The sequence below is a fragment of the Sphaerodactylus townsendi genome, linkage group LG11 (assembly GCF_021028975.2).
Source record: "Sphaerodactylus townsendi isolate TG3544 linkage group LG11, MPM_Stown_v2.3, whole genome shotgun sequence".
NCBI classification, from domain to species: domain Eukaryota; kingdom Metazoa; phylum Chordata; class Lepidosauria; order Squamata; family Sphaerodactylidae; genus Sphaerodactylus; species Sphaerodactylus townsendi.
The window spans coordinates 70,329,275-70,342,841 of record NC_059435.1 but is presented as its reverse complement, the minus strand read 5'-3'; the positions used below and the strand labels follow the sequence as shown (position 1 = coordinate 70,342,841).

The 13,567-nt window shown below is 40.8% G+C and overlaps 1 protein-coding gene across 9 annotated transcripts in view; it reads right to left on the bottom strand.

The window, feature by feature from the left end:
- Nucleotides 1-2,534: 2,534 nt before the first annotated feature.
- Nucleotides 2,535-13,567, bottom strand: part of PRKAG2 (protein kinase AMP-activated non-catalytic subunit gamma 2) — a 204,721-nt gene continuing 193,688 nt past the window's right edge. For 6 of the 9 annotated variants that reach the window (XM_048510351.1, XM_048510354.1, XM_048510358.1 and 3 more), the window contains 7 exons: nucleotides 12,938-13,064; nucleotides 12,380-12,545; nucleotides 11,065-11,102; nucleotides 9,443-9,589; nucleotides 6,869-6,962; nucleotides 5,100-5,210; nucleotides 2,535-3,283 (listed from right to left, as the gene is read on the bottom strand). In XM_048510351.1, coding sequence (XP_048366308.1) covers nucleotides 3,252-3,283; nucleotides 5,100-5,210; nucleotides 6,869-6,962; nucleotides 9,443-9,589; nucleotides 11,065-11,102; nucleotides 12,380-12,545; nucleotides 12,938-13,064 — 715 coding nt within the window. In that variant the 3' untranslated portion in view covers nucleotides 2,535-3,251. The remainder of the gene's footprint in view (nucleotides 3,284-5,099; nucleotides 5,211-6,868; nucleotides 6,963-9,442; nucleotides 9,590-11,064; nucleotides 11,103-12,379; nucleotides 12,546-12,937; nucleotides 13,065-13,567) is intronic. The other 3 variants (XM_048510353.1, XM_048510359.1, XM_048510352.1) reach the window with 2 other exon arrangements.

The following is a 13,567-nucleotide window of genomic DNA, read 5'->3' as shown; positions in this document are numbered from 1 at the left end:
TAAAAAGTTTGGGGACCCCTGCTGTAAACGGTCTCCCTGAAGAGGTGAGGGGAGTTCACTTGTCAGTTATGTTCAGGGGCTGCTGCAAAGCTTGTGTGTTGGCCAAGGGTTTGGTAAAGTTTGAACAGCAGGCATCTTTGGGGGATATATTTAGAGAGGTTATCTGGTTTTAAATATTACCTGTTTGCTTCCTCAATAGAGTTGTCATCCTCCAGGGGGTGGCTAGAGGTCAGTTTACTACTGATCTCCAGGTGAGGGAGATCTGTTCACCTGGAGCAGGGGTCTGCAACCCGTGGATCCTCTTTCAGCCTTATACTGCAGCTCCACATGGTCTGGAGGTTGGAGGGTAGTGTGGGTGTGCCCCTCCAGAGCAGCGCTGGAAGGAAAGGTGAGTGGAGGGGCTGAACCAGCGGTGGCTCCGTGCGTGAGGGCGCCATTTTTCATGTCCCCTCCACTCACCTTTCCTTCCAGCGCTGCTCTGGAGGGACACGGCCACACTGCCTCTGACCCCTGGAGGTCAGAGGGTAGTATGGGCGTGTTCCTCCAGACCAGCCGCCATCCCTCCTCTGCCCCATGGAGCAGGCAGCTGCCTGCTCCATGGGGCAGAGGTTTCCTGCCCAGCACTGCTGCATTCCGCAGCGCGAGAGACAGCGGCGGCACCGGGCAGGCCGTGGCTGCCATCCCCCGTGCCCCATGGAGCAAGCGGCTGCCTGCTTCGTCTGGCAGAAGGGGTTTCCCTGCCCGGGGCCTCAGCCTTCCAGTGCTGGAAGGAAAGGTGAATGGAGGGCCGAGCTGGCAGCTGTTCCATGCAGAGCCGCCTCTCCAGCTCTGTAGACCTTCAGGGCCGTGGAAAACGGCTCCTTGGGTGGTAAACATTGCCAACCCCTGACCTGGAGAAAGTAGCTGGTTGGGGGGGTTGAGCTCTGCTGTTATACCCCATTGAAGTCCCTCCCCTTCCCAAACCCCACCCATCTCAGACTCCACCCCCAACATGTTCAGTTTGGAACTGGCAAACTTTGCCTTAAGATGAAAGGCACAATATAAACGATTATCCTACAGCAGTAGGCAATTTTGGGTATAATATTTTGCCAGGCACCCAATACTGCTGGAGCCCCCAACAGGCATGGCTGCTCCCCATCAGCCCCTCCTAGATCAGCACAGTCACCAGCCAGGCTTTGTCTGCTCCACCCAGTCTTTGGAGGACTTTTGCCCACTCTTCTCTTGAGAGTTTCCAGGAGGTCCACAGCTTTGGCAATGATTCTCCTTTTCTTGGCACATGATATACTATGTAACTTGCTGTCATCTGCGCATAATCTGTCAGATTTTCAGACCTCAGAAAGCAATTTTAATTCATTTCCTCATTTTTATAGACTGGTTTCAGCCTTGAAAAATTAGTCCTTTGACATGTGCTGAGGCACTCCTCCCTCATCTTACATGGGAGGAACAGAAACCCCAACACTCCACAGTTCCCTATTTTTAAAAAACAAAAAGAAATCTTGTATAGGCTCAAAGAGCTCAGAAAGACCTCAAAGCAGGCCTTCCTTGGTTCTATTGTTAGCCTCAGGCAAAACACTCAATGATTGACACGCCTGCGTGTTCAATTCAAGTGATCTGAGCAGTAGATCTTATCATGGTGTGGCATGCTAGTCAAGCTTCTGCTGTCCAGAGGTTGCTTTGTGCTTTACATGACTGTTACAAAGAGAACGTAGCTGCAACCAGGCAGAGAGCAGCTATTTTCCTCCATTGCCAGAAGGATGATTTTCTGTCACCTATCTCTTTGATAGAGTGGGCTGTGAGGAAATACAGAATTGCACTTACCTGTAATTGTGGTTCATCGAGTGGGCAAAAAACACTCCAAGCTACTGCAGCCTTATTGAGAGGCTGTTCATTAGGATACTATGGTCGATAGTCTCAAAGGCCACTGAGGGATCCAGCAGGGTCATATTCCCCATCTAGACCTTGATAGAGCTCATTAACTAAGGCAATCAAGCAGTCTTTATACCCCATGCTGAAGCCAGAGTGAAACGGGTCCAGAAACCCAGTCTCTTCTAAGATTCCGTGGTGCTGAGAAGCAAAGGTGCTCTAGTACCTTACTCAAGTTTACAGACTGGCAGAAAGTTTGGGCTTTTTTCAGAACAGCTCTCATCAATGCCTCCTTGAGCACAGAAGCACAACTGCCACTCTTGAGGAAGTGTTTACCACTCCTCCTTACCCACTCAGTAGACTTAATCAGTCATAAAGGGTTAATCAACCATAAAGGCCTGAGAACACCTGTGATAGGTCTCATCTTTTCCACGAACTTGCACAAGAAGCTGAAATAACCTTTTACGTGTGTAGTCCCAGTGGTGGGATTCAGCAGGCTCGCACCACTTCGGCAGAACCGGTTGTTAAAATGGTGCTTGTAAACAACCAGTTGTTATATTCTTTGAATCCCACCACCGGAACCGGTTGTTAAATTCTTTGAATCCCACCACCCCTTGAGTGTACCTAACAACTATTTATACTGTGTCTAGTAATGAAAGATCTACTCCTCCTTATATAACAATCAATGTTTTATTAATGGATACGGTGAAGTTTTAGCTATCCACCAAAAGATGTGTAAAAAATTGCAAGAAAATAAAAATAAATAAAGCTGGTTTTAGATCAGTCTTCTTTAACCATCTCAGTTCAGAATACAACATTTGAAAACACACACATTGTCATTAAAGTTGTAATCTACTGATATTCAAATTACAGTTTTATGACAAATCTAATGATAACTGAAACTGATTTGGTTTTAGGTTTAGCGACTTGAACATTCAGATTCAGTGTCTCGTTCAGCACGATACTTCCCGTTTGTGATGGGCACCTGTGATGACATATCGTTGGCTTTTTGACATAAGGCACTATGATATGAATATGCCATTCACTTGCCTTATGTCAGAGATCTGTTGCTGACCAGTGACTTTCACCAAATGCAAACAATGGTATTGTTTCAGGATACGGTGCATTTTAGATGGACATCGTGTGAAGTCTTTCAGCAAACATTTTGAAATGCAAGCCTTTTTAAAAAATACATAAGCTTTTTTTGTCATGCGGCTTGTTCTGCGACGATCACTGGGGAATAATAGACTAGTTACCCATCACTCAGTCCAAAGACACACATTCTCATCATCGTTTTGCTCTTCTCTACCACCCATCAGCATTCTTGAGGCAAATATGACCCAGTAACTTGATTCAAGATCCTCAACAAACATTTGTGTTCACAGCAATCATTCAGTGTCATTTTCCTTTTGTTTGGCACCTGTCGAGCAACAGAAACACAGAAAGTGATTGGAGGATTTTCCACAAATACTGTATTTAGTCAAAAGGAGGGCAGCCTGACTGTCAGATTACCCCCTTAGAAACATCACACCAAAAGGCAATTTATTATTTAACATAACAATAACTGGTGCGTGAATTTAAGACAAACTCCTCTTTTCTAATGGGATGCCCTGGAACGAACCTAGTCTTGAACTGTAAATGCACACTTACTTCAAGATGTGCTTTAATATAACTGTTAGGTCTCTCAACCTTAAACCAATAAACGGACTCTGAAGTATTGATCAGTAGCGTTTATTGAAGAGGTATCAAAGCACCATACTTGGCAAAGCCAGTTCTAACAAAGCTGGCATTCACCTTTGACCCCATTGAAAGCCCCCCTCCTGTTTTCCCAAGAGGTTGTGAAAAACAGTCTTTGGGCTGAGGCGCCCCAAGGTCAGCAGCAGATAGCAAGAGAGAGCCGCCTGGCTTCCTGCCCTATGAGATACAGTTCTTATGGGATAGAGGTACCAGGGGAAGCCTAGTTGTCTACAAAGCATGTGAAATCATGAAGTAGAGCTCAAAGAAAGCATGTACAGGTGGCAGTGGATAAATACATATAGCAGGTTGGTTACATATATATTTCTAGCAGCATTAATTTGTTATTTTAAGCAGTTGCATTGACTTGGGAATGTATCTCAATCACCTAGATAGTATCACCCTAACAATAACATCCACTGCATTTTCCAGTATTCAATAACTGTGAAAATTAGATAGCCCTGCCACTCCTGCCCTACATGTGTTGCTACTGCAACTCTTCAAGTGTCACATGTACTCGCAGGATACTGTTTCAGATGTGATTAAAGGTGATGGATGTTACACCACTTGCTACAGTATGTAATGCTATTTCTGTTGTGGAAGCAGTAAATGAGGCAGGCCTAGGGAACTCTAAGAACATCTGAGACCTTACCTGCAACTGTCTCGTTTACTCAGAGGCATCTAGCCCTGGGGTCTGCAACCTGCGGCTCTCCAGATGTTCATGGACTACAAATCCAATCAGTCCCTGCCTGCATGGCCAATTGACCATGCTGGCAGGGGCTTTTGGGATTTGTAGTCCATGAACCTCTGGAGAGCCGCAGGTTGCAGACCCAGACAGCACAGAAGCCTAGCACAGCTTGGCCTATCCCCATTTAAAATCTTCCTTACTCTCAAAAAGAATATGTGCTTATGTGTTTTCATCATTAAATTATTTCCTTTCTTTCAAGCTGCTTTGATCTAATGATCTTGAGCAGCAGAAAGAGTGTCTTTATTTCTTTAAGGAAAATATGGTGGAGAGATACTTGGCCAGTGCCAACGTAGTCCTTGGGTTTTTATCCACCAACAAATAGGGGATTATGTTATCCTTTCACGGTAAAAAGTGATTTAGTCAAAATAGGGGCAATCCATAAATTGTGATAAGAGTTATAGTGAGGGCATTCCAGTATCATTTTGGATACAGAACCAGCCTTTTTCAAATAACACTGGCAAAGCCTGTCTGAATATGGCAGGTTACGTTATCTCCCATATAAGTTTGCTAACAGGGCACGGTTCAGACCTGTGAGTATAAATGTTCTACAATAACAAGGGACTGTTAGATTTCTGATGTAACCTAAGATATTTAGAGATAGAAGGATGTGTGAGTTTTTAATGTATAGGCCACTTTCCACATCTTTCTCAATTTGGCACAGCAGAAGAAACCCATTCTGGCTCTTGCCAAAACATTTTGGAACAGAACCACAAGCAGTTTCTAATTCCTATGTCTAAACAGGTTTGATTCTAACCTGCAATACCAGTAGTTGGAGGAGGTTCCATTTCTTCCTCTCTCTGTGGCTCATTGGGGCTGTTGCACACTCTGTTCCTGGGAAACAGGGCAGCATGTGGATTGTGGGGGTCTACAGTTGGAAGGGAGAACTGGTTAAACTGACCCCCTTTTTTGCTGGTAGAAAACTTAAAAAAAAAAAGCTTGGACCAACTTGGAAGCTTGGACCAACTGAAAACTTCATAAAGTTCATTGTGCAATTAACTGCCTATGAAACCTTACAAAAACCTTACAAAAACAGATATCCTGTGTTTTTTACTATGTTTACTATGTTTTCTGCTAGTGACATTTGGATAATTTTAAAGCTCTGCACATGCTATAGCATAAATGAACAGTGATATCAGAAGGTAGGGTGTAAAATAGATTCTATCTACAATACTGGAATGAATGAAAAAGCCCTTTAGTATGAAGGACATCAGTATGTACACTAGAATTTCCACATGCACGTGGAAGCCTCTGAATCAGTTGGAATCTGGAAATTACAAACTGAGAACCTGTAAAAACCTGTTTCCCATACCCCCTTTCCTAAACTATAATCAGTGATAAAGAGAAATAGTTGTAATGAAAGCAGTGATTTCTAAGCTATAAAGGACATAGGTCATGTAAAACAAGTGATAGGTCATGTAAAACAAGTGATCCTTGGAATTTAAATGAGAAAAAGCTCTAAAAGTAAGCTCTAAAAGAGTGATCCCAGGAAGGAAACCAGGGAAAAGCATGTATGTTTCCAAACTCCTCCAATTTAAGAATAATTTTTGAAGAAATGTATGTGTATGAAACTAAGAACTGTCTTCCAAGTGAAATCAAAACCAGCTCCTAACAAAAGTAACAGCACTTGTCTGTCATCCACCTTAAATATATCTTGAATTACAAAATATCTACTGTATAAAACCATTGTAAGTTCCTCTTTCCTGCTTATCTGTTACAAAGACTCATTCATAGTATGAACCTTTAATAACCTGACTTTTACATTCCCTTTAAAGAAATAAATAAAACCATTCTAAGTTTTACTATACAAAGCCTCTTGTATGCCAAATATTTCTGACCATTTTATTATTCAAATAAGTTCCTCCATCATAGTCTTTGTATCGTTGTATCTTCTTTGTATCTTCTCTCATCCCATGTAGCATTCTCTCTGGTTCTCACCACCAAACTCACCTTTTTTCATTTTCAGATTTTTCTGCAAACGTGGGTTTTTCCGCATAGTTTGTTGAAAGGTCTCCTTTTCCTCTGCATGGCCCCATTCCACAGATTTCAGGATCTCAGATGGGACCATGTTGAGGATTAGATACATTGATATTCCAGTTCTTATCACACTTAGGTGTTTAGTTCATTATGGGAGGTACAAATTAAATACAGAGTCAAGATAAACTTTCAACATATGAAGTTGACAGAAGTGTGTGAACATGGGAGACACCATATTGAATTGAAGTGAGCTTTCGGCGAAGCAATATCAGCATCACCTACCCCTCAAAAAGGGTGTAGGTAGATAAAAGGAAAAGTGAGAGCTAGTGGTTAGAGTGGTGGATTAAGGTAGGGACTTCTAGATTTTATTCCTCAATAAGGTATAAAACTCGAGGCATACTTTCTTCACCTAAGGCCTCCCAGGTTTTTTGGAAGATTAAGAAGGGGAACCACTGCCATTTGAAAATCCCTTGAATACAAATGAACAGGGCTGCAAATTCTGTAGGCTGTGACAAAATTCAACTTATATCCTAAATACAGCATCCATACCTGCTGGTGTAAGCACTAGTGCTTGTAGGATGTCCGAGAGGGAGATGATACCAACAATACTATCTGCTTCATTTACTACCACCAATCGATGAACCTAAAATTAAGGAAGAAGAACTATTAAGGAGTTATTTCATTTCCTGTGAAGCATAAAAATGCACACCAAGATATCAACAGGCAGAAGAATGCACTGTTTAGAGCAGGGTTCCCCTGGTTTACACGACACCTTTCTTGGTGCCCACCAAGTGTTTTTAGAAAGTGGGCAGAGCTTTTGCCAACAAAGCTTCTGATTGGCTGCGTAGATTTTTAAAAATGTTGCTTAGGCAGCAGCTGTAACCACAGCACAAGGATCTACACTGTATTACTGCAGTTAGGCTGTGGCAATTTTGTGGCGCTCCACCCCTTAACTGGCAGCCATTCTGATGTTGTGCCCACCATGCCATGTCAGAATTCCAAATGCCCCCACTGGCTCAAAAAACCCTGGGGATCCTTGGTTTAGAGGGACCCTCATTTACTTGGCAACAAAGAGACAAAAGATCAATCCATATTTATATCAAAATTAATGTGAGATACAAAAGAGAACTCAAAACGTTTTGAATACAGTAAGTGCTGTTTTCCAATTCTGCTAATTCCAGTCCACCCTGACAATTTTAGTTTTATACCAATATGTGGAGACGTTTACAGTCCTGCAGCCCCTCACTGTGTATGGTGCTTTTAAGTTCCTTTCTTTGCATGGCCTTGCCTAGAAATAGCTGAAGGTTTAATTCTGGTCCACAACCAGAGTAGGTAATTATTACCCCGAACTATACTTTTGTGAGAAAGAGAGAAAAACTTCTCACTGTCAACATTTTCTTCCCCATGCATAATTTTATAGACTTCAATCATATCCCCCCTTAGACGTCTCCTCTCCAAACTAAGGAGTCCTAAACGCTGCAGCCTCTCCTCATAAGGAAGGTGCTCCAATCCCTCAATCATCCTCATTGCCCTTCTCTGCACTTTTTAAATCTCTTCAATATCCTTTTTGAGATGTGGCAACCAAAACTGAACACAGTACTCCAAGTGTGGTCACACCACTTGTTTATATAAGGGCAAGACAATCTTGGCAGTTTTATTAGATTGTCTTCAAGAGAAAAAAATTCTCTTGTTCAAGTTCAAGATAAAAAAAATTCCTGCTTGTTATAAATACAAAGTTCTTGTTAAAAATAGATGTTGTGTAACAAATGTTGCAACATAATCTAACACACAAAAGCAAAGTCAATAAATAGAACTTTATAATAAAGGGAGGTGCAAGAAGGCTTGTTTTGTAAATCATCAACACACTTATAATTAGAATAACCCAATTACATAATTGGCTTTCATTCTAACAGTGTTTCTTTAAAATTTGTGTGACACATTCCAGGAAGCTACTTTAGATATATTTGTTGGTTTGAACAAATATATCTAATGCAGCGATGAGACGTGAGATGAAGGCCCTTTTTAGGACCACTCTCTGACAATTGGGTTCTCCTGCCCATGATCCTTGAAGGGAAGAAATAAGATTTTCCTTCTGCTTCCAGTGGGAAGGATGTTCCCATCATTCTCAATTCAGTAATTTCTGCACTTCATTGCAAATAGTGTCTCATCAAAACTGAGCAGTGACTCCATAGAAGGCACCCACAAACAGAGCAGAGTGCACAGGAGGAATAACAGAATGTACAAGAAGTACAGTCTCAGGTAAAAGGCACAAGCATAAACTGAAGCAATACATTCAGAGATTTTAAAAAAACCTGAACTGGCATTGATGTTGGTTGATTGTGGACAGGACAATACTGAAATCATCAAGAGCATTCCTCTTGTCCTCTTAAGAGAAAGGAATCTTCATAGTAAGCCCAATGTTCTATTCTATGTCCACAGTCAGGCCAATATGCCCTTACATTCATACTCAAGAGTGTCACACATTCTTGAGCCACAGGCAGGCTACACACTGTGTGGTAGGAAAGAGACATTTTCCTTCAGGGGCTTCCTGGCTAGTGTTAGGTTGAGCTAGTCCCCACTCTCTCTCTGCTCTCTCCTATTCTTACTCCTCTCAAACAGAAGCCTCTGGATAGTAGCCCCTGCCCTATCCCCAGGTTACCAGAGAGTAGACAGAGGCTACAATTATATTTTTCTTTGCATTGGCTTCATTGCAGCTGGGCTGCTTCTAGGAGTATCCATATGACACGGTTCCCTACTTACTTGCCACTTTTCTGTGATCTTTCCCAAATTTGGTTTTGCAAGATCTTTTTGGAAAATCCTGTGTAGACATAAAGTTGCAGTTTTGGAGACTCCACCTAAATCGGTGCCATTTCCCTTTCCTCAACCCTGCTCTGGACGACATGCTCCAAAAATGAGCCAGTAACAACTATATATAACAGTGAATAAAATTAAGAAACAGCAACTTCTAAAAAGTACAGCAAAGCTTTTGTGCTTTTTGCTCAGTTATAACTAGATATACATCTAAATGCACCTTTAACTACATCTTGGAGGGTCCCTTTTATACGTGGTTAGAATCCTGGTTAGTGATGCTAGTCAAACTTTTTGTAGTCAAAGAAATCTCACCTCAGCTTTCACTATCCGGTCCACAATGGTCTCCAGTGTTTCCAGCTTACTGCACTTCACAACACCTTCAAAATACTGAGAGCGGTGTTGAAGAGCTTGTGTCACTGTGATATCTAAGTTATTATACGTCTTTTCAGCAGCAAGATTCTGGAAAAAAAGAATTTATGACAAATTCCAATGGTTACATTTTCAACGTAATGGTATTTATCATCTTACACCAAAAATATGCTCCAAGTTGTTTCTCTTGGGAAATGCAACAAGAGACATTATAGGCTTTCAGCTTTGCAATTCAGAAAAGTAACTGTACATACAGTAGTGATGTTACACACACATTTCTGGCCAAACATGCCAGAATATTATATGCTAGAAGGAACATATACCTCTTTAGATTTGGTCAACGCGAACATTCCTCTGCTTGATCAAACTAAGTTTAAGAAAATCAAGAAATTCCCCATGGGCTTGCTCACTGCTTCATCTCCATTCTCTTGCAAGTATTCTTCTCTTCTTTTCAGTGTTCAGTAGTTGTAATTAGCCCAGACTATAATTTGCAACCCCTTTTTTTACTAACTAACCATTATTGGAAAGTGTAGCTGGCCATTAATTAGCACACAGACATAACCCTAGCCATAATTAACTCCAGAATTGAAGAGGGAGGGGAATTGAGAAGATGCTCATACAAGAGAGGAGCAAATACATGTAAACAAATAGGATGCTCCTGATCTTTGAATCCTGGCTAGAATTGGGTGCTATTATGCCTGCCCTGACTTGGTGAAAATGTATGGCTAAAACAGAGGGCATGGAGCAGTGGTCCTGATCCTTGGAACTGGACTACACCTATGAGTTCCAGGAACAGAGATAACCTCCAGTGCAGGTCTTCTCTACTAGCTGCAGGCAAGAACTCCTGCACTCCACACCACAACTACTTCTCTTAACAGATCACATCCTTCTGCCTGGGTATCCTTCATAAGTGAGATGTACACACTGTGTAGGAGTGTAAAGTGCAATCAAACTGAAGCTGACTTATGGTGACCCCAGCAAGTTTTTAAAGGCAAGTGAGAAGCAAAGGTGATTTGCCATTGCCTTCCTCTGCAGTCTTCCTTAGAGCTCTTCCTTCCAAGTACCGACCACGTTTAGCTTTCAACATCTGATGAGATCGGGCTATATCATACTGCCATCCCTCCTGAGAAATATTCACTGCACAGCAATAAAGCATTCCAATCCTTCTTTCCACCAACTACCTGCTTATCCTGAGTACTACACGTGTACAGCCCTAGAACCAGTTCTTAGGTTCCACTGCCCTACTTGGAGAACATTTTACATTTTGCCACTTGTAAGAGAAAGATAGGCCCTAGAGCACACCCAGTACTTGTCTGTGGCTTCACTGTTCAGAAGGGGAAAAAAATCAACAACAGGCAAGAGGTCTTTCAGGAAAGTTTATCCACCATTACTGATCTAGTTATTGAGAAGCAGATGATAAATCTGCAAGGACCTTCTGGGTCCTTATATCTAAAAAGTACTGCTTCTGAATAAAAATAGTGGCATATGAAGTGAGATATGTTAATGTACAGAGCTTTAAAGAAGATATTGACAAAACACAGTTAATTTTTTAAAAAGATACTTACTATTACATCAAATTTGGAATAAATATCTACAACTTTTCCTAAAAACAGAAAAGAACAAAAACGTAAGAGCCACGATCCATAATAACGAACAATGCAGTAACAAATCATCTGTTGATATGTTGTAACTGAAGGAACCACATTGCTAGAGTCTGCCTGGTGGATATGACAAGGTAGACACTCTTGCAAAACTTGAATAGAAAAAAAATCTTTTTGTGACCCCAGCATAAGCCACCTTCAAGTTTCATAAGATGTCCTCCTCATTTTCCATATGTGCTATATTTCTTCTCATTAACCAGGTCCTTGAGGCACTCTCTAATACAATGCAGAATGGGGCATTTGCTATTTTCTCCCTAAGGCAGCTATCCTCCATTATGCATATGGTCCTTATAGATGCTATTTGATGGCATGGCAGTTCTGGGATTATTATGAGAAACATTTGTTGGGTCAAACAGTGCAGTTGGGAGGCAGCCAACTGTTTTGCACATGCACTTATTATGCATGGAGAGAGAAAAAACAAGTCAAAACCTGAACTTTGGCATGAAAGGTGACTGTACAAATCAGAATACAAATCTGAAGAAATCATATTACGACTACTATGCATTTATATAGGCTATCAATATTGAATCACTTCATCTACTTGATCTTGCTGTAATCCTTTACTTAATTTCTAGGGCTGTGATATTATGACCCTACATTGCAGATGGGGATGGAACCAAGAGAGGCTGGCTTGCCTCAGTTCACCCAGTAAGTTTATGGCAAAAGTGAAATCGGAACAAGGGATTTCCTGAATCACAGCTACTGCGCTCTTTCAGCTCCTACAACTATGAACTGAAATGATGCATGGCTGAATGCAGAAGTGTTAGATGCCACTAAGTAAGATCGTAGTAACAAAAGTCAATTACACTGGAGAAAGATATGCAAGTGTATTTTCAGCTTTAAGTGATAGTGGGAAGAAGGGGGGTAGCTAAATTAGTTTGCTACAGCAAAAAAAAAATTTTTTCTCATTATGCCCACAAACAATTAAACTTTGATAAAAACTGGTTAGTCTTTCATGTGCAGCAAACTGTTTATTTCTGGGAAAGAGAGGTAGCCAATGCAGAACACATTTATACTATGGAGCCGAGGTGAATGTTATTATATTCAAGTGAGATGATAATCAGAGAGGCATTTCTACAATGGCAGCTTATTGCAGCAGGTTTCCCCTCATATCTTTCTCGTTTCATAAGACGACATTTAAACACCAACAGTACCAGTTAACAAACAGCAAAACAAGTCCTCTGTTGTCATGATAACCTTTACACTTTTTAATACACACCTGACTCATCCACAACAGGTAGAGCCGATATCCTTCTATCTACAAATATATTCAAGGCTTTAATGATAGGAGTGTCTGGATGTATAAAGGCGATATTGTGGTACGTTCCTATTCCAAGCTCATCCAGATTTTGCTTCATAAAGGCGGGCTTTGGCATTTCTGACACCTAGAAGAAATTTTAGAAAACCTATTTGATGGGCTTATTATTTTATTATTATATGTTATAAAGCTGGCATTATATAGCATTATTCATACAATGCTTTTAAACAAATCATTGTAACTGATTTCCTGACAAGCCTCCAAGTTTCTAACAAAATATTCTAATATGGCTAAGATTATGGTGAATGTTGTCAAATCATAAAGATCACATCTAACAGGTGTTTCAAACTTTAAAATTCAAACCACAGTCCTTTTTGCCTAGTTAGCACTTTTGTCGGGTTATTTTGTGAGCACAGATGCTTCCAAGCAGAGCATTTACAATATTAAGAGCAATAAGATTTGTCTACTCTAACATCCCTAAGTTCAGGCAGTACTGAAGAAAATTCTCAATTTACTTACAAAAAGCTGGAGGAACTTGAGGATTCTTTTATGGGTAAGAATATAAAGTGCATTTCCACTCACAGGGTCAATAACGGGCAATCTGTGGATTTTGTTTTTGATCAGTGAATACACAGCATCAAAAAGGCTGAAGGGAAAGTTATTGCAACCATTAGTACAATCTACTTTACGTCCACTTATACACAGATATCATCTTCCCCCAAAATCTACACAGCCAACAACTTAATGCTTTTAAGCATATCATTCTAAAAAAAGATGTGAAAAGAATGTATGATTTTATTTCACAGTTAAAGACTGCCAACAGCATACCTAATTGAATAATCAACATCACATCGAATTCCGGTAGCAAAACAATCACATTTCTTCATAGCAATAAGAAGCACTTTGCCATTTTTGTTGAGTTTTGTTTGGGAAAAGGTTTAATAGTCAAAGCTCAAATGATTTTCCTTTCTTTGTATACCAATTAATGAAAACCAACCCCACTGCAACATGACTCATGCGCTAGCTAAGTGAGATGCTGCAAGATGCATACTTTGAAAATAAAACATTGCTGCTATATAAGAGCTCAAATGATCATTGTGTGTGTGTGTGAGAATTCTTTTGCCTCCATTCACTTTGCTAGCCAAATCT